We start from the raw sequence: 21,536 nt of genomic DNA on the forward strand, positions 1-21,536 counted from the left end.
ATATGCTTAGATTATTACATTAGTATGAGCGCAAAAATGCTGGCGTAAGTGTAACGTCTATTTGCCATGAAGGAGTCTTTTTTGTGCCTGTGCCTGCACAAATATTGTGCGAATTTGCACAGGCACTGCTAGTTCTTTTGGGCAGGGGAATCCCCATACACCGACGCCCTTAGTCACAGCAACGGTCCCACGGGACTTAGAGAGACTCTGAAAGCAGATTTCTGCTTCTCACATGCAACTCTTAAAATTTGCAATTGGGGTTTACAACACAAAATTGAAATCCATGTTCTGGGGCCCCCAGACATCTGTGTGTCATACCATTGTAGTGGCCCAGTACATGCTTTCTGGCCCCCTCCATAATGTCATACATGTATATCTCATGTTGATGCTCTGTGCAAAACTGTCTTGTCAGTGTGCTTTGTGAATTGCACATCTGCAGCGTGTGATGGGTTAATGTTTACAAAGTATGAGCTGATTGTTCACACTCAAGCATTCTGAAGTCTGAATCCCGCTGAGTGGAGGTACAAGCCTTCAATTAGTCACACATAGGCGTCCTGAGGTCTGGGTCTGCCATGTGGAGGTACTCTAGTTTCTTTAATTCTTCCACTATTTAAATTCTGTCAGTTGTGCCTTGTATTACTAATGTAAAGTTTGCAAGTAAAAGTTGTTCCAGGCCCTGACCGTTCCCGGGGACCTGAGGTACTATACTACTGTCTGTGGCTCCATTATTTCCCCTCCGATGTTCATGCCGGGGGGCGGGGGCAGAATGTTAGCGTCACGTGTGTCAACTACAACCGCTGTTGCCCAGTTTATTGGGCATTCCCATGCCGGGGGTGTCTGGGAGATGCCCAGTGCTGCTCTGGTCTTGGCTACGAGCGTCCCTCCGGGAGGGAGCCTGGTAGGTGCCGCTGTATCAAGCCAGCATCTTGCCCTACGGGGTTACCCTACGGGACGCTGCACCATCATGTAGAGCAGAGGTTCCCAAACTTTTTTGCCCTGTAAACCACTTGCCAATTTTTTTGTTTTCCGTAGACCCCCTGGCTGCTTAATATTGAATTTTCCATAACTTATTAAAGTCAAAAGGGGTTTTGACTAGTATTACTTAGATAGAGTTTTTTGTAGAGTGGACAATTGTAAAAAATGAAAAACATGTACAATTTTTAGGCTAATTTCACACGGGCGTTCGCAATTTTGCCATCAGAAAATCGCTGCAAAATCGCGTCTTTATTCCATGCGATTTGTGTGCGTCAGTGATGCGTTTTTTTAGAGAATAATCTTGCATTGCTGCCATCCGCATTAAAATTACAGGTGTTTGTCAATAGGACTTTCTAATGTTGAAATCGCATTGCAATGTATGTTTGTTGCGTTGCGATAAACACAGTCTCCATAGAGATACATGGGAGATAAAAAAGGCAAAACGCAGAAGGATAGAGCATGCCGCGATTTTTTTAGCCTCTCAACATCACATCAGTGAAAACATTGCATATGGAAAGGAAACTGTTGTAAAGCATTGGTTTCATAATCAGTTTTTTTTATGGCTAACGTAGCAGGTGAAAAATGCACGATTTTCTGTCTGCTGTGAAACCACCCTAAGGCCTCCTTCACACGGGCGACATGATATCACCACAAGAAAATCGCAGCGATATCACACCGGTTTTCCTGTGGCAGTACGGCGATTTTGTGGCAGATTTTCGGGGGCTGGGGGCACCTTGAAATATAAGCCCTACCATGAAAATAAGTCTTAGCTGCAGGAAAAAAAAAAGTAGAAACACTGTTTGGCCCCGCTGCATCTTCTCCCCCGGGTCCCAGCACTTCTCTTAATTATCTCTTCTGGTTGGGGATTGAAAAATCCCTGCCTCCTGGAAGCGCTGCCTCTGATTGGTTGAGCGCTGTGATGCTTATCCAATCAGAGCCAGCGCTCGATGAACCAATCACAGTCATTTAATGATTCATTTTTCAATCCAGGGCCAGAAGAGATGATGAAGAACAGTGTCGGGGACTAGGAAGAAGATACAGCGGAGCCGGACAGCACTTCTAAGGTGATTTTTTTTTCTTTCTGCAGCTAGGGCTCAGTTTAGGGCTATGACAGGAAGGCATGGGCTTCACATACATGCGATTTGTAGCATTGTTGCAACGCGAGAAAATCGCACAACTTTGTCGTCTATGTGAAGGAATACTAAGGCCTCCTACACACTGGCGAGAGTGATATCAGGTCATGATTGACGGCCCAATATGGCTCTCATAATCCTTCTGAATAGCACTCAATGCAAGGCGTTTTCACAGGGAAACAACTTCACATCACAGCAGGGCTGAAGGAATCTACTGCTGTGGCTGTCACAGCCGTGGTAAGAGATAGCAATCTTCTCCTATTGATGTTAATGGGGCTGATGGCGCCGACCACATTGAAATCAATGGGACAAGATCGCTGAAGGAATCCCCTGCTGCAGCTGTGACAGCTGCAACAGGGGATCGCGATGTCGTCCCATTGCTCTTAATGGGTCCGGCGGCAGCAGCTCCGGCCCTATTGAAATCAATGGGAGAAGATGAGGGGACTTATTGAAATGGCTGAGCGCTGCCTCTGACTGGTCAGCGCTTTCAGGAGGCTGGGATTTTTCAATACCCGGCCAGAAGAGATGCAGAAGAAGAGTGCCAGGGACTTTCAAAAAGACACACCGGAAGTGACAGCGCTTCTAAGGTGATGTTTTATTTTTATTTATTTTTTTCTGCAGCTAGGGATCATTTTTGGAGTAGGGTTGATATTTCAAGCACATCACACCACAAAAATCCTCACTGCAGTGAGTTTCCTCATCAATGAACACTGTGACAGTGCTGTCACAGTGTTCAGTGATGAGGGTGCAGCAACCGAGGAGCAGGCCACGGCCTAGGAGACAGCGGGGTCGATTTTTGGGCCTAGTCACAATGGCTCTACCATCTTCCACCCGGAGTGTAACTGGTGACACGTCCATGGGCTGAGGGCCGGTCTGCTTAAACAGGGGGGGGGGGGCACTTGGGGAAATACCTTAGTCCTTTTATTACTCGTGACGCCACCGTTTCTTCTGCTACGGGTATTTCTGCTGTTGGAGTAAATCCTCTATCATGCACCTTCCGTGTGGAAATTCCTTGTTGACGGAGTAAATCCACACACACATGGGTACTCTTAAGACACAGCTTACGGAAACGGACGGCGACTGGTTATTTTACTTAACTTTAACAGATTACAACTTAGCAGAAACTGGCTTAATGGTGCGACTGGGAGAATTCATGGGGATGCTGGAGGAACCATAGTCTAAGTTATCTGTAGGTCCTGGCCTGGGGTACACTCTTACTTCTCGAGCTCTTTCTCTCTACCGATCCACACTCACTGGCTACTCCACACGGCATGACTCCCAAAAAAACTTCAGTTCTCACAGACAAGAGGCCATTCTCTTGGCCTCCTCCATCTTCTGTATCTGTGGGCTGAAGGTGCCCACAGACAGCTACCTTGTCTCCTTTCTTCCTATCTTACCACCAGAAGATCACCACTTTTATATCCTTGCATACATGTGACCACAAAACAGTTACGTTTTTCAGACACCCAGACATTAACTCCTTCAGTACTACAAATCTTGCACCACATCACTCAAACAACATCAAAAGACCCTGACCAGAGACAAATGCATTTGTACTGGTTAGGAGGGGCCCCTGTTGTACTGGGCCACTACAAGGGGGCTCCCCGCGGGAATGAGGGAATCCCTTGCCACTGCTGTCACAGGAGTGGCAGAGTATTGCGATCACCTCCCATTGCTTTGAATGGGGCTGGTGCTGCTGCCGCCGGCCCCATTGAAAACAATGGGCAAGATCGCACAAAGCGTTAAAACATCACACATGTGAAGGGAGCCATTGAAGCCAATAGCTTCATAGCTTTGCGATTTCTCGCAGCGCTGGGAAATCGTGTCATTTCATTGCCAGCGTGAAGGTGCCATAATTCAGATCTTTATTGAAAAGACACAAAATGCAAGTAAATATTTGGATTTGGGACGAAACAAGTCATATTCCTAGTAAAATTCTTACATAAAATGACTACACAAATAATGCTGTTAGTGGGAGGGATGAGACCGATGCTCTGATAGTAGTTGTTTAATATTTGGCTTCACATTAGTGAGGTATAGTCTCACATCTCCACATCCAGTGATTTGCAATCAATTCCTTTTTTTCGTAAGAAGGTTGACGATTGGGCTATAACTGCTTTCCGCGAGGTACGAAGATGCAAAAGCTATCAAAATGTTTTTTGCGATAGTTCATAATGCAGGATAAGCAACAGGTATGTGCGTGACGCGTTGCTGCCGGTATGAAAACTTGCACATGAACATAGCATACCACAAAGCAGATAGGTATAATTTGCACAAAACCTCTTGGGCTCTGGCGGATCATGTGAAATCGATGCGCGATAGAAACTTTATAGGTAAATTAGTTGCTGTGCATATCTGGTTTGTCCATCGCGAGAGCCCAAGAAGATTTGCGCGAACTCTACATAAACAATTTTATGAAATATCAAAGAGGTAAGTAATTTCTATGTCTATTATAAGTATTATGTACACACAATCTGTGTGAAGTGTAAGCTTATTATGTCATTTATAGGACGCCTAAATGTTGATGACCCGCCTAAATGTTGATGATGACCTACCTAAATGGAGTCTGCTCACGTGGACCCTCATTTAAATCTCATGCAGCCCCAATTCTTTTTTTTGCTGACATGAACCCCCAGCAAGTCAAAAGCGACCCCTGGGGGTCCATATAGACCACTTTGGTAACCTCTGATGTAGAGCATCCATGCCTTCATATTCAAGTATGATATTGATATTTCATTATAGGATACCAGTACTGAGATATAGCGCTGCACTCTGTATAATGCACAGCACAGGCATAAGTGATATCACTGTACAGCAATCATGCCCAACGGTGTCACAGTACAAATATAATACCCAGCACAGGTATAAATGATATCACAGTACAGGAATAATGCTCACAGTGATATTAAAAGGATAACACACATAGGGGCAGTACAACATAGAAAAAATGAAATAAGCTTTTCCATACTTTCCCTACCGTAGTCTTGGAGGTAGACCATCTTAGTGACAAGAAGAGGGTCACAGGAGTCCCGGAACCAGTGGAGTTCCCCGCTAATCAGACTTTTATCACCTATCCTATGGAAAGATGATAAAAGTTGTTTTTGGTACAACTCCTTCAATGCCACAAAGCTGTTTGAACATTCAACTCACAGTTCTAATAAAGCTGAACAATGAAGGGTTTATATTATTTATGTATCATAAAGTCAAATCACTCCATTTTGCATTACCCAATGCTCTGAATAAACCCAATTCTAAGCCTTGCAGCTCAGGTTCATCAAGCTCAGTTCTTCACTTGCTCGTTAGGGAGGTTGTAAGATAACCAATTTATTTGTTTTGTAGACACTTTGCGTGGAATCTTATCTCATTGAATTTAAAAGAAATAGATTGTTGGCTAAATATTGGTTCTCCAATGTCGGTCTGAACCTGAATTGACAGTTTTTCTGTTTTTATGTTCCAAAAGCAGCTGATGATTGGTTCCTTCCACAATAACTCGACAGCAGAGAACTATAAATCTGTCTGAGTATATGAGGTGACAGGCTTGTCTTACCAACTCTGGACTCAACATAATCCATCCACCATGAGACAGGTTAGTCACATTGTGATTTTAGGATCATGCTCTATATTCGGTTTTGGATCTATTATTCACGTGTTTAGTAGATGGCAGCACAATTATAGACCCTGTTGGCAGCTTAAAGCAACCCTTCGAGCCTGGAGAAACAAAGATGGCCAAACCACTTTTATGACTACTTGTTGTACACTGTGCATAGTATACATTGGTAGTTTAAGACAGTGTTCCCCAACTCCAGTCCTCATGGACCCAACAGGTCATGTTTTCCGGATTTCCTCAGTGTTGCACAGGTGATGGAATTATCATCAGTGCCTCAGACATTGCCACAGGTTTCTTACTATAGGAAATCCTGAAAACATGTTGGGGATCCCTGAGGACTGGAGGTGGGAAACTCTGGTTTAGGACACGATATCCTGCTCTTACTGGTCAGCGCTGCTCACATGGGCAGCGATGGTCAATCAAAGTGGGTGTAGGGTCTTAAAGCCCATTTAGACTGGACAATTATTGCTAAAAATCTGCTAATCGACGATCGTTTTAGCGATAATTGGTGCGTGTAAATGGGCGTGCGGCACCCGCACTTTTTGCTGATCCTTAAAATCAAGCTGACTTTTATCAGCTGTTCCTCAACGGGGAGTGCTGATAGCATTGTTTTCCCATGGAGAACAAGGGATCCGAGCACAGATAATAGCCTGGGGCTATTAGTCTGAGTTCAGTGAAGGCTTCCTTTGCATACATAATTGGTAATTAAGTAGCTGAGTAGCTACTTAGATACCAATTATTTTTTATGCAAAATAATCACTCAAAGCTGTCGCTCTAACTGTCATTTGAGCGATCTTTGAGCGATTATCTGCTCGTTTAAATGGGCCCTTAGACTCATGATACATACTAGTGCACAATGTGCATAAGGCAGTCCGAGAAGCTGGTGTGGCCAACTTTGTTTCTCCAGGCCTGGACAGTCGCTTTAATACTGATCCGTATAGACAATTCTACGCTTCTAGATGATGCACATCCTTTACCTATCACTATGCTTGTGCTATTAACAAGATGTAGCCATTGAAGGGATTGACCTTTGTTTTAAAACCAGATACATTTATTGATGTAAAAGAAGGACTACACTGAAGCTATTCACTGGTCAACAATGGTGCAATATAAGTACAATATAATATACATAATAGCAGATACTATACTTTTTACATATATTGTTGATATTGCTAACCTTGGAATACAGTCTAGGGAGGGGAATTTATCATTGGGGAAATTTTTGATTCTAGTTTTCTCTCATGCTTTTTCTCCATCTTCTAGTTTAAAATGGGACAAATTTATCTAATGTCGCACAATGGTGATACATTTGACACATCTTTAAATATGTCCAAGGATGTGGAGTCACTTTGAAGTGAGATTGTGAAGTGAGAAACTACTGAAGTCAAATTGTGACAAATTTTGTGACTTTTTAAAAAGTAGGACCAAACCAAAAAGGACCCTTAAAGTCTTAAAAGTGTGCTAAAAGCACTGTTCAACTCCTATAGCTCCATTTACCTAAGGTTAGCTCCACACAGGGGTGATTGCGATTTTGCGCAAGAAAAAAATGTAGCAAAATCACGTCTTTGTTCTAGCAATTTTTGGGCATCAGCATTGCTTTTTTTTTTTAGAATAATCTCGCATTGCATTGCTGTCACGTGCGATAAAAAAATAGGACTTTCTAATGTTAAAATCGCATCACAACGCAACAAACTTGCGTTGCGATAAAAATGAAGTGCGCCATAGGGAGATAAAAAACTGCACATTGCAGAAAAATAGAACAGGCTGCGATTTTTTGTTTTCTCAACATGGCATCAGTGAAAACATCGCAGATTGGAAGGAAACCATTGTAAATCATTGGTTTCATAATCTGCTTTTTTACTGACTCTTGCATCATGCAAAAAAACACGCAATTTTCTCGCCACCCTAAAACATAACTTTTATTGATGCATTAAAAAGTCATTGTCTATTGCCAACCAGTTGTGATAAAAACTTGCAAAAAAGATCATAAACAGGAGAGGTAGAACCTCTTATTCCAATAACCTATTATAGGTAGCGATCCAGTTGAGGAAAACAACTAGAACTCTAGTCTCGCTGTCAGCAAATTTAATTGCTAGTAGGGCAGCATAGCAAATTTGCTATGTTGCCCTACCAGCAAGTAAAAATACAAAAGATCCCCCCTCCACCCCCAACATATTTTATTGGTGATCCATCTTCATTAGCGGATAGGAGCACATCACTTTTTTATAAGATTCACTTCATGAATGTCTCTAAATCCTAGCCAAGCAACTAGCCGCACTTGCTTCTCTATTAAAAAATGGAGTGAGAAGAGTAATATCTATTGTTTTGGGGCAAATCAATAGTAAATTTGTCTAAATTAATTTGAGCCAAAGTAAGGTACAAATTGCATACTAAATATGCCCAATTAAAAATCCGGTTAAAGACATATGCTTTTTTTTATAAGCAGATGTCCAAATAGCAATTGGTACAACAGATCGGAGTTCATCATTTGGTGCTCCACCATATGTATCGACTACATGATGGCTCAGTTCATCGTGATATGATTTGTTATCCGTACTCCCACAGAAAGAGGCAGTCTTATGTAATTAATGAATTATCATTATTCATTGAGCTATCATATTGTTTTATCAATGCAGTTTAAACATGACAATATGGTAAATTCCCGATGCTCATCTCTATCTACCCTACTAGTCTATATAGTTAGATCTGTGGACATATAATAGATTCTGCTAATGGCTGTGGTCCTTGCAATCCAAAAGTGCATTTCAACATACTGTATGCTATATTACAAAGCTGGAGCATATTCAGTATTCAGTTATGTATTACATTGGACTGGCTCACCAGAATCCGAGAGGCCCCTCTAATGGGCCAGGCTCCAGTACAGTAATGGCGCAACAGTCCACCATAAGACAACCTTGTATGTTATTTATTTGAATACCTTTTTTTCTAATTTTTTCTGCACCAAATGATTGTACAATGGTGGTTTCACATCTCCGTTGGAGTCTCCGGTCTGAAGTTCTATCGGCTCAAAATACCAGAAGAAAAACTGCTGCATGCAGCGCTTTTTCTTCAGTCTAGAAGCCTGGCTGATGAGTGGAAACCGAATGCCCCCTACTATAGTCAGAGGGGTCCGATCATCCTGACATGGAGCCGTTCGCTACACTAATTCTCCTTCCCTGCTTCCCGAGTGGAGCAGAAAAGTGTAACCCCAGGCGCAGGTGTGTAACCACCTTCAGGGCAGAGGCGCATGAGCCGCAGTGCAGCGTATTTGCACATGAACAAGCCTGTTGTGTATGTCTGCACCTATTACTGTAAGTTTTGCGCGCAGGATCAGTTCTCACGCACGTGTGGCACTCCCTTTCTAATAGGGGGCCAGTTGCCTTCTTTTCCTGTGTTTTGCACAGTTTCACACCCTCCCACTTGCGTAATTTCGCCCCCGCTGTAGACGTCTATGGCGCAAAACACAGGAAAATAGAGCAGGACCATTTTTTTTTCTTGTACAGGCACGAAATGCGCGCACAAAACGCCTTTATGAGAATGAATGAATTGAAATCAATGGCTTTTATTCTCTGTGTTTAGCACACTCAGGTTTTGCGTGCACAAAAACATGCACAAACACGGCCATTTTGGACACAAAAATGCTTCACCCCTGTAGATACCTCGCACGTAGGTAAGTGTAGTTTTGTGCTGTGACACTTGGCCCGATATTGCGCTCATCAACGTGCGAGGTACCCATGGATGTGAGGCATTTGTGTGTCAAATACGGCTCACATGACTTCAGTACAAGCGTGGCTTTCAATGGGAATCCTCGCATTGTACTTGCGTGCACATCACACTCCATGTTATACGTTTTCTGGCATTGTCGAAAATGGGCGATGCATTCTAACGGAACGCCCAAAGATATGACATGCCGCGATTTTTTCCTCCAGCGCGATGCAATGCAGGAAAAAAAAAGCTCAAGTATATGACCCAATTCAAAGGAATGGAGTTCATATTAGTGCGAGATTTGCGCTTCCTCCAACACACAAATCACCTGCGATTTTCACTGCCACGTGAAAGCGGCCTGACGCCTCTGTCACACGGGTGCATCGGCACCCGTACACCGGCGCCGATGCACCCGTGTGACTAACACCAGCAGATGGCCGTACCTGAAGACGGCCGTCTCTCTGCAGTGCCGGAGGAAAGAACATGTGACCGGCTTCATTGCCGGTCATGTGTTCTTTCCTCCGGTGCTTCAGAGAGACGGCCGTCTGCAGGTACGGCCGTCTCCTTCCTGCAGTTACACGGGCGCATCGGCGCCGGTGTACGGGTGCTGATGCGCCCGTGTGACTGAGGCCTCAGGGTGACTACCCACTACAGGTTTTTTTTCACTGCGAAATTCGCAGCGTTTTTTTTCTGCATGGGTCTGTGGGACTTGTAATGTTAAAATCGTGATCGTGCAAAATTGCAATTTACCGCGAAATCGCGATTTTGCGCGATCACGATTTTAACATTAATAAGTCCCATAGACCCCTGCAGAAAAAAAAAAAACTGCGAATTTCGCAGTGAAAAAAAACCTGTAGTGGGCAGTCACCCTAACGCTACATCATTTCTTAAGAACTGAATCGCTGACAAAGCGCTTTCCAGGAGTCATCTGAGTTACAAGATAATTGTGTATTGTGCAGATTCATGTTTATGTGTGCAGTTTTAATTAAAGTTATGCTGGCAACAGGGAATTCTTTTCTGTCGGCTCTGCAGATTATGACTGTATGAGTCCGATGATTCGTTGGCCATTTTATTCATTCATGTAGTTATCGATATAAGGTTTTATTTTGGCTAATCTTTCTGTTGAGCTTACTATTATCTACTCACAGTGATACTGGTCTGTATGTGATGGCAATGTTCTTAGGGTTAGAAGCTAGATACAATGCAGGGAATTCATTAAGGGCCCCTGCACACTTGCGTTTTTCTTGCGCGTTTTTGTCACTCGATATTGCTGCGTTTTTTTCATGCGATTGTCAATGGGATTTTTTAATGTTAAAAACTAGGGATGAGCGAGCGTACTCGGAAAAGCACTACTCGCTCGAGTAATTTGCTTTATCCGAGTATCGCTGTGCTCGTCCCTGAAGATTCGGGTGCCGGCACGGAGTGGGGAGCTGCAGGGGAGAGCGGGGAGGAACGGAGGTAAGATCTTTCTCTCCTTCTCTCCCGCCCGCTCTGCCCTGCTCCCCGCTGCGACTCACCTGTCAGCCGCAGCGGCACCCGAATCTTTAGACCCGAGCTCAGCGATACTCGGATGAAGCAAATTACTCGAGCGAGTAGTGCTTTTCCGAGTACGCTCGCTCATCTCTATTAAAAACGCATCCCACAAAATAAACAAAGCACCAACTTGTGATGCGTTTTTAACATTAGAAAGTCCCATTGACAATCGCATGAAAAAACACTGCGATATCGCATGAAAAAAACACGCAAGAAAAACGCAAGTGTGCAGAAGCCCTAAGACTGGTGTTTCCTATGTCAGTGTTAATCCATGCTTTGTTTGATATTGCTCTGCAGAGGAAGTCTGTGAAGGAGCCACAGTGCAGCCCATTCATTCTAATGATCCTTTTACCTGGGACGATTATCGTTCAGAATCATTCAGATTCACGCGCTCCCACAGGAATTTGAATAATAAGCATCCCGTGTAAATGCATGCAGCAACTGAATGCAGAAAACTGAACGACACGTTCAGTGAAAAGCAGTCATTCATTTTTGAATGACTGCCTGCTTACTGTGAATGGAGGCGGGAGGGGGGAGAAATAACGCTCCCCGGCACACTCGACCTCCATTCCGGTAGCACTACGAGCAATCAAGCGATACTCGCTCCTGTCTAACAGCCCAGGAGCGAGCATCACTGGGATGAGCTATTGGGCATCATTTCCCAGCCAGCTCGCCCCGTAGAAAAGGACCTTAAAGGGGTTGTCTCGCGAAAGCAAGTGGGGTTATACACTTCTGTATGGCCATATTAATGCACTTTGTAATATACATCGTGCATTAAATATGAGCCATACAGAAGTTATTCACTTACCTGCTCCATTGCTGGCGTCCCTGTCTCCATGGCTCCGTCTAATTTCGCTGGCTTCTTGCTTTTTTAGATGCGCTTGCGCTGTGCGGCATTCTGGCTGGTGAATGGGGCCGCTCGTGCCGGAGAGCTGCTCACCGCGTCGTCATCGTAGCTCCGCCCCGTCACGTGTGCCGATTCCAGCCAATCAGGAGGCTGGAATCGGCAATGGAACGCAAGGAAGGAGAAGAAAATCCACGGTGCACCATGGGAGAAGACCCGCGGTCCACCGTGGGAGAAGACCAGCGGCGCCATCTTTAAAAGAAGAATAGAAGAAGCTGCAGAACGCTGATGCAGGTAAGTGCAATGTGCTTTTTAAAAACGAACCTATGCTTTCTTTTTAACAGGGCAGAATGCGGGGGTAAGTGAAAAAAATTTTTTTTCGCTTTCGCCGCGAGACAACCCCTTTAATGATTGAGGGTCCTAGATGTCAGCCCCCACCAGTAATAACATGATGGCATACCCTAGTATCATGCCATCATGTTACAAGATGGTCAAACAAATAGAGCGGATTAGTGCCGGTGCAACACCCCAGAGGGATGACACTTGACTAACGTAAAGAGCTGGGAGGGTTAAGTGCTGGCTTGTCACGTCGGCACTTACTAGGCTCTGGCCCCAAAGGGATGATACGTAGCCAAGGCCAGAGCAGGATTGCAGGCCAGCTTCGACACCGCTAGGATAGGGAATGCCAATAAACGAGTTGATGGGGGTTAAGAGTATCTTAACCTGCGTTTATATATAACAATTAAGCACTAAGTACATGACAACATGCCCTCAAGCTGTGCTAGAAGGTCACATGTCAGGAGACAACCCTAAATAGAGAAGAGTTGTCAAAGAATAGGTGGAGAATACGTCAGATATTACGCAAGTTCATGTCCAATTTAGCAGAGACTGAAATAAAAATCTGGAAGAAAATGAAAATTTCAATAGAAATAAATGAGATACGGGTCATAAATTGTATAATAAGTGTGGAGTCACATGACGTTAATAGCCATTTATATTAGGGCAGGGTGATTCTCCTGCCTGTGTGAACTAACGATACCTGTGCAAATACACACAGTATTTATACAAACACGCATGCAAAGTGCATTCATTCTCTGTGCAAAACAGTTGCGCAGGAGCGAGCGTATTCTGCAATACGCTCGTGTGACACCGCCCTAAAAGTTAAATTTAAGGGGGTAATATGAGGCTAATGTGTGTTATGGGTTGTATTATAGTGGTGAGGACCAGATAGTCTGAATCCCATGAGAGGCAGTATATGAATTTTTCCTTGATGCATAACTAGTGAGGTAATCTCTAACCAGACCCCTTTATACTATGCTGTAGGGTTGTGTATATTTTCTACACAGGTCATGGCGAGCGTCCTGTCACAGGGAATTAATTTTATTTACAATATAGAAGCATCTCAGGCTTTTTTAAAAATCTGATATTCTGCTAAGTCAGACTGATATGGAATCTGCCTTTGGCCGAATGCACACGGCCGAATCGGATTCCAGCTGCGAGATCTTGCAGCGAAATCTCACCCCCTCATACCTATCCTGATGCACTGCGAATTTGAGGCTGGCGCGAGAATGATGAGCCATCACGCCGCCGATGATGCGGATCCACGGTGATTTCTAAATTGACATTTCGGAATCGCTACAGGATAGACGGCTTCCATTGACTGCAATGGAAGTTGTCCGTACGAGTCTCGCACAAAAATAGAGCATGTTGCAATTCTTCCTACGCGGGTGGAAATCACAAGTGATTTCCGCTCGGGTGCGTAGAAGAATCATTTTACATTGCTGTTACGATCACGTGGGCAAACTAAGCATGGGGCCCACACGATCGTGCCCAAGAGAGGACTGGGTACGCACACGGGTTTCAAGCAAGGAGGAATGACATAGCCCTACCTAAGCGGGGACATTGCCCCAATAATGGCAGCCCAGCGGTCTTCGGATCTGGGCCCTAGCTGATCCTAGGAACCACACACTAGAACAGAATGCATTCACATGCAGGGACTGAACAACAGGACACACAGAGCCAGAATACACAGCATACATGCAAACACTAGTAGCAGATAGGAAGCTGAATATAAATACCAGGTATTAGTTGACATTTTGTACAAAACGGCTCCTGGTTATACTGCTAGTCCTTACACTAACCATGAGTCCAGCAGAACCGGACAGAGTTCACACAGAACGCTGCAACAGGACAGGACACAGATAGCAGGTCACACAGCAAGCTGACCCAAACTAACAGAATTTAAACGATTAAACGGACATAAACCACAAGGCACAGATCACACAGCAAGCTGCAACAGACAAGGATTCATGATTCCTCTCACCCTGAATACCATACAGAGACTGACCAGGAGCTGGGTTTATATGTGAGCCCAGACCCAGGGGATTGGCTAGCAGGAAGTACCACACCCAGCCAGCTCAATCAATTAACCCTGTGAGGGCTGTGCTGCTATGAAGCACAGTAGTATAACATGTCTCAGCAGCACACGTAACAATTGCATGCTATGGACGGACTTTACTGCGGAATTCCGTCCATGTGCATTGGGACACATACAAACAGTATCAAATATCTTGGTGGCAAATTTAGACATATATTTGAAACAAAAAATCATATATAGAGGTCTAAGAATACAAATTCGACCCAATGCGCACCAAGAAGATACCAAGGATAGCGTTCGAGAAAGAGACAATTGATAACAACAAAGAGAAAGTTGATAATAACTTTGGAAGGAATTAAGGTATGTCACATTTAAGCACAGATTTTCCTTATCGAGTTCTCTATCAGATACATGTCACATGCACCCCTTCCTATTTGAAAATTTTCATTTGGTTTCAAGATGGCGGTTTTCAAAATGGCCGCTGTGTCAGATACCACCCCTCACAGATTTGCCCCCTTCCCCTTAACAACATGCCCCATACAAGATGGCATTCTCAACCACCATTTTCCATTTATTCAGTTGTCTCCGTACCTTTGGCCCACCCTGTATATTTACAGTAATTCTATATTAATGCAATATTGGTATATTATATATGTCACTCTTTGCACTAATGTGTTTTAATAGATATATTCCCACTTGCTTTTTTTATGTCAGCATGAAGATGTTGAAGAGTGTGGCAGTGATTTTTCTGACCAAAATGAACAGCAAGGTTCACATTCATTTCCATATATGCATGTGAAGCTCGAAGAACATGTCCAACCAAAATGTAGCACCAAAGAGCTCATCAAAGAGAAAACCAGAGAATGCTGTAAAAGTGGTCCAAAAGTGGTTGCCCACTTTTTTTTAACACTATTCCCTGTTCTCCAGTGGCTTCCACGTTATAAAATTAAGGAATACCTACTTGGCGATATCATATCTGGCATCATTGTGGGCGTTGTTGCCATTCCACAGTCAATTGCTTATTCTATATTGGCCAATCAAGACCCTATCTATGGATTATACACCAACTTCTTCTGCTGCATTATCTATTTCTTGACTTCAACTTCTCGCCATAATTTTGTTGGAACCTATGGAGTGCTGTGTCTGATGGTAGGAGAATCGGTGAACAAGCAGCTAAAAGCTGCAGGTTACATTACAGACGGAACTACTTCAGCAGTGGTAAACTCAACACTTACCAATGGAACTATGTGCGATAGAAGCTGTTATGCCATTACTGTGGCCACGTCTTTAACTTTCATTGTTGGCATGTACCAGGTGAGTAGACATTTGTAAAAAATTCATAAGCCAGTAATAGGCCTGTTCTATGATATTTAAAGGGTTTGCCCAACTAAAAATTTAAAAACCAATGCCCATATTATAAAATAACACTGCATCGCGAAACACTGCGGTGGATCCTGCGACGATATTGTTGACAGTGAAAGTCACATGACTTCCGCAGCCAATCAGAGGCTGCAGCATTAACTTTCAGAACTCCTAATATCGTGATGCCCAGGATGTGGGCACTGATGCTAAGAGTATGGGCAGTGATGCTTTGGCCTCTGATTGGCTGCAGCAATCATGTGACTTCCATTGCCAACAGATATCAGCATTGCTTTCATTCCTAGAGGGAAAGATAGTTGAGCATGGTCTATTTTGTTATTTTATAACTTGATATTTTTAAATAAAGCTCTTAGCCGGGTTTGGGCATTTTTTTCTAACTGATGATCTATCCTTACAATACGTCATTAATGGATATCCTCTGCTCGGGATCAATCAGTCAGCTGTTTATGGTGCCACTCTAGAATGGACAAGGCAGGAAGCACATCATGCTGTCCATAGCGCAGTGGCCTGGGTGGGTGTTGCAGGCACAGCTCCCACTGAATTCAAGATGAGCTGTACCTGCAGCACCAAAACAGGCTGCTGTAATTCTGTCAGTACTACGTGCATCCAGCACTGTCCACACTGACAGTGGCACCAGGAATCAGCTGATTGGTGGGAGATCCTAATCGGCAGATCACCGCTGATCATCTATTGAAAGATAGATAGTCTATACAACAAATTAATTGATGATTGCAATGTAATAATAATAATAATATTTACTCAATATTTCACTAATTATTTATTAATTTAACACATTTCCATTTTTATTTCCTTTGTAGATTCTAATGGGAATATTCCAGTTGGGATTCATCTCCATGTATTTGTCAGAACCCTTGCTGAGTGGTTTTGTGACTGGGTCATCCCTCACTATTCTGACTTCCCAGATGAAGTATCTCCTCGGCTTAAAGATTCCCCGTCGTGATGGAGAAGGCGCTCTGATTCTGACTTGGATCGACATCTTTTCATATATAAAAACCACCAATCTATGTGACTTAGTAACCAGCATAATTGCAATAATCGCTATTATACCTGTGAAAGAAATTAATGATAGGTTCAAGAGTAAGATGAAAGTCCCATTTCCAATAGAATTGATCGTCATCATTGTAGCCACAGTGGTTTCCCATTACTTTAACTTTAATACCAAATATCATTCCTCAGTCTGTGGTAGCATTCCTACTGGCTTCAAGACTCCGAAAGCACCAGACTGGAGTCTCATTTCAAGTCTAGCGGCTGATGCAGTCCCAATTGCAATAATTGGGTTTGCCATGACAGTATCTCTTGCTGAAATCTTTGCTAAAAAGCATGGTTATACAATTAGCACCAATCAGGAGATGATAGCTATTGGTATGTGCAATCTAATTCCATCTTTCTTCTTCTGTTTTTCCAATTGTGCCGCCCTTGCCAAAAGTCTTTTGAGAGAATCTACGGGGGCAAACACACAGCTGAATGGCATAATCAGCTCTGCCGTGTTGTTACTTGTACTGCTTGCTATTGCTCCCTTGTTTTATTCATTACAAAACTGTGTTTTAGGCGTTATCACTATTTGCAGTCTCAGGGGAGCGCTTAGAAAATTTGCAGATACTCCAAAAATGTGGCGGATAAGTAAAATGGACACAATGGTCTGGTGGGTCAGCATGTTAGCGTCTTCCTTAATTTCGACTGAGATTGGGCTACTAGTGGCTGTTTGCTTCTCTATGCTCTGTGTGATTTTCCGTACACAGAGGCCAAGGGCCACTTTATTAGCTAAAGTCAGTGGGACAGAGATCTATGAGGACCAGTTCACCTACAAGGAGTTGAACAGTATTCCCTATGTTAAAATATTTCGCTTTGATGCCTCTCTATACTATGCTAACAAAGACTATTTTAAAAACTCTCTATACGGCAAGACTGGTATTAACCCATCTTTAGTGGCTGCATTGCAAAGGAAAGCCAAGAAGAAAGAGGAAGCAGCATCCAGAGGACCAACCCATAGGTTCATAGCCAGGTTTAATTTGATTAAAACAGTGCAGGAACCTCAGACAGCTTCTGAAATCTCAGTCCCCCAACTAGATATCCACTCACTTATAATCGATTGTGGTGCCATGCAGTTCATAGACTCCGTTGGCCTTAGTGTTCTCAAAGAGGTCCGTAAAGACTATGAGGAAATTGGTGTTGAGGTGTTCCTTGTAAACTGCAACCCATCAGTACGCCACTCCCTTCATGATGGAGGGTATTTCAGCAACAGAAGTGGTGATGTAGAGTTGCTGGCTTTTCATAGCGTCCATGATGCCGTCAGATTTGCCGAAAGGAAGTTCCGTGAAAAACAGAGAGAAATTCAGTTAAGGGATAATGCTTTCTCTTTTGACCCAGCTCAAGCCATTAGTGATGACCTTAACAATTAGGAAAGACATTAAAAAATTATTGAGAAATCCCCTCTAAATGAAAAAACTTCACATACATAGATAACTCCGTAACTGATACTTGTAGGTATCCTGAATGCTCTATCTGTGTAAGTCCACTGAATAGAAAACTGGCTACATTGTGCTCTTCTATTCAGCTATACAGTAGCAGCCTCGTGTGGCACAGTGTGCTAGGGCAGCAGAAATGCAGTCCAAAGCTCTTGCTCACGACCTGAAGGTCAATCCCCGCATGGTTCAGGTAGCCTTCCATCCTTCCGAGGTTGGTAAAATCAGTAAATAAATAAATTACCTGAAAGCGCTGCGGAACAAGTTGGCGCTATGCAAATACAAGATTTATTTAGTAGCCATTCTCAAACAGAAGGCACAAACACTAGTTCAGTACTTGTGATGTGGACAGCATGCTTGCTACTGTTTAACATATTGAGCAAGAACTAAGGTTCTCACTAAAGGTCCATTTAGACAGAACGAATGTGGCTGTTAAACGGGAGCTAGTATAGCTCGCTCACAGAGTGGCCAGCAGGTGGTGGGGCGGCTGCAGGAGATTTCCCTCCTAGCTATCCCCTGCACCTCTCCATTAACTTAACATAGCGGCTGTTCAGTACTGAATGGCTGCTATTTACACTGAATGCTCAGCATTCAGCTCATCGGCCATCATTTATGCTGCATAAACGATGAATGATGAGCAGATAGCTGATCGCTCAGTGTAAATAGCAGCCATTCAGTACTGAACACATGCTATGTTAAGCCAATGGAGAGGGGCAGGGGAGAGCAAGGAGAGAAATCTCCTGCAGCCTCCCCTGCTGTGAGCCAGCGATACTAGCTCCCGTGCAACATCACGGGAGCGTGTATGTGCGGGGACGAGTGTCCGGAATGATTTTCCCGACATTCATCCCGTCTAAATGGGCCTTAAGAGACTACAAGATGTTTTTTCCAGTCACCATCCCACCAGGATTAATATAGCTGACACTCTTGTAATACATATTTCTAACCGTGGAATATTTAAACATGACATACATGTAAAGCCGACTTTAATCATTTGCTTGCTAAACTTTTTGTAAAAAAGATATTTATTTTTAAATAGAGGAACATTATGAAAAGATTGAGTTTATAAAACTACAAAAAGGTACAAAATAATAATAAAATGTTTATTTTTAATTTAAAATGGATATAAAATTCTGTGCTGATTGCTGTTATCATGTGTCTTTATGAGGCTCGGGACTGTATTTTTTAATCAAATAGAGTCAAATAAAATTCTAGCAGTATGCAAATTGCCACTAAGGTAAACTTACTGAAGATGCATTTACAGAGTTCGCATTGAGCTCAACGAAACTCAACAAACGTTTCTAAGCTTCACCTAGTGGTGCCTGTAAGAGGCCATACATTCAGCATTTGTGTTTGTGAGGGGGAGCTGAGGATCTGTTCTGTAACAGAAAAACGAGGCTACAACCCTCAGAAAGATATCAGGGGCATTTTTCGAAAATGTTAAGTCCATTTTTAAAGACTTCAGCGCCTTATGATACAATAAGAGTCCCTTTGCTTCTGTTTACATGTCTACAAGACAATATTTACGCAAAGTGAGTTATTTCATGTTGGATAACAATTTTTGTTAATGCTGTCGGAAAAAAAACAAGTCATGCCTGCAGACTATAGCTTTTAGGTTTTCTCTAAAGCAATTCCTTGGGACTTGACTTATTTTGGAAAAATGATCCACGTTTATTATGAAATTAGTCCTAATGTTTGACTGATTGTAGATGCTGACAGCTATTCCTCCAGCTTCTCCAAACACTGTAGGGGGAGAGTGGGAAGAGATCCCGCAGGACAGCTCCAGCCATGGCTTATATCAAAGGATCAGGCAGTTACATTAAAGGAAGAGTCAAGAGGTGACCAAAGACACCAGAAGGCCCTGAGGAAAAAAGTCTACATCAGTCATTTCCCTTTTGACACCAAATGCTCAAGTATACTGTGTAACCAAATAGTTTATAGACAGTTTGTTGTCCATTTTTATTTTTATTATTAAGCTTAAAAAAGTGTTAAGACTGTTTTTTGTAAACATTGTTTAATTTTTTTTGTGATTTCATCAAAATTGACTATTCTGTGGAATACTCATTGGTATTTTAAGACTAAACAAAACAAAATATAATAAAATATACTGTATAAAGTACATTGCCCTCAGTGCCTCGCTGTATGTATTGAATGAAGTGTGTATACTGTGAGCAATTTGTATAAAGCCTCTATCTATCTATCTATCTATCTATCTATCTATCTATCTATCTATCTATCTATCTATCTATCTATCTATCTATCTATCTATCTATCTATCTATCTATCTCCTATCTATCTATCTATCTCATATCTATCTATCTATCTATCTATCTATCTATCTACCTATCTATCTACCTATCTCCTATCTATCTATCTATCTATCTATCTATCTATCTATCTATCTATCTATCTATCTATCTATCTACCTATCTCATATCTATCTATCTATCTATCTATCTATCTATCTATCTATCTACCTATCTCATATCTATCTATCTATCGAACTATCTATCTATCTATCTATCTATCTATCTACCTATCTCATATCAATCTATCTATCTAATGTATATATATATATATATATATATATATATATATATATATACTCACACACATTTACTACTGCCATATTTACTGTTTAAGCCATTAGTGAGGAAGCTAAATGTTGGAAATCTGACATGTGTCACTTTAAGGCCTTAGTCACACGGGCGTTTTTTCCCGCAATTTGCAGATCGCATGACGGATGCGCATCCGCAAATCGCGTGGGTGGGGCTGAAAAATCGCCCGAAAATACTGCTCCTAGCCGCGTTTCAATAGAAACGGGCCGGAGCTGTCCAGCGCATTGAATTCAATGGAGCCGGCAATACAGCCGGCTCCATTGAAAGCAATGCGCTGCGGGTAGAGATGAGCGAGCATACTCGTCCGAGCTTGATACTCGTTCGAGTATTAAGGTGTTCGAGATGCTCGTTACTCGTGACGAGTACCACGCGATGTTCGGGTCACTTTCATTTTCTTCCCTGAGAAATTTGCGCGCTTTTCTGGCCAATAGAAAGACAGGGAAGGCATTACAACTTCCCCCTGCAACGTTCAAGCCCTATACCACCCCCCTGCAGTGAGTGGCTGGCGAGATTAGGTGTCACCCAAATATTAAAATCTGCCGGCCCGCGGCTCGCCACAGATGCGTTCTCACTTAGCTGAGGGAAAGTGCTGTTGATGCCGGGGCTGCTATAGGGAGAGTGTTAGGAGTGATTTTAGGCTTCAAGAACCCCAACGGTCCGTCTTCTCTATATGCGCTCAATGGGGCCTGCGGCAGCAGTGCCGACCACATTGAGAACATATAGAAGACAAATCATTCTTCTCTGCCACAGCTGTAACAGCTGTGGCAGAGAAGAACAATGTTTGCCCATTGAATTCAATGGAGCCGGCAATACAGCCGACTCCATTGAAATCAATGGGCTGCCGACGATCGAGGGATGAATTGTCGGGAAGGGCTTAAATATAT

General features: G+C 43.0%; 1 protein-coding gene across 1 annotated transcript; it reads left to right on the plus strand.

The window, feature by feature from the left end:
* The first annotated feature begins 1,945 nt into the window (after positions 1-1,945).
* Positions 1,946-20,153, plus strand: LOC136611600 (sulfate transporter-like). Its single transcript, XM_066591316.1, has 4 exons — positions 1,946-2,039; positions 5,572-5,694; positions 14,889-15,488; positions 16,373-20,153. Exons 2-4 carry the CDS (start codon positions 5,686-5,688, stop codon positions 17,972-17,974), a joined length of 2,211 nt encoding a protein of 736 aa, XP_066447413.1. The 5' UTR covers positions 1,946-2,039; positions 5,572-5,685; the 3' UTR covers positions 17,975-20,153.
* The last annotated feature ends 1,383 nt before the right edge of the window (positions 20,154-21,536 follow it).

The sequence above is a fragment of the Eleutherodactylus coqui genome, chromosome 2 (assembly GCF_035609145.1).
Source record: "Eleutherodactylus coqui strain aEleCoq1 chromosome 2, aEleCoq1.hap1, whole genome shotgun sequence".
In the NCBI taxonomy this organism is placed as follows: domain Eukaryota; kingdom Metazoa; phylum Chordata; class Amphibia; order Anura; family Eleutherodactylidae; genus Eleutherodactylus; species Eleutherodactylus coqui.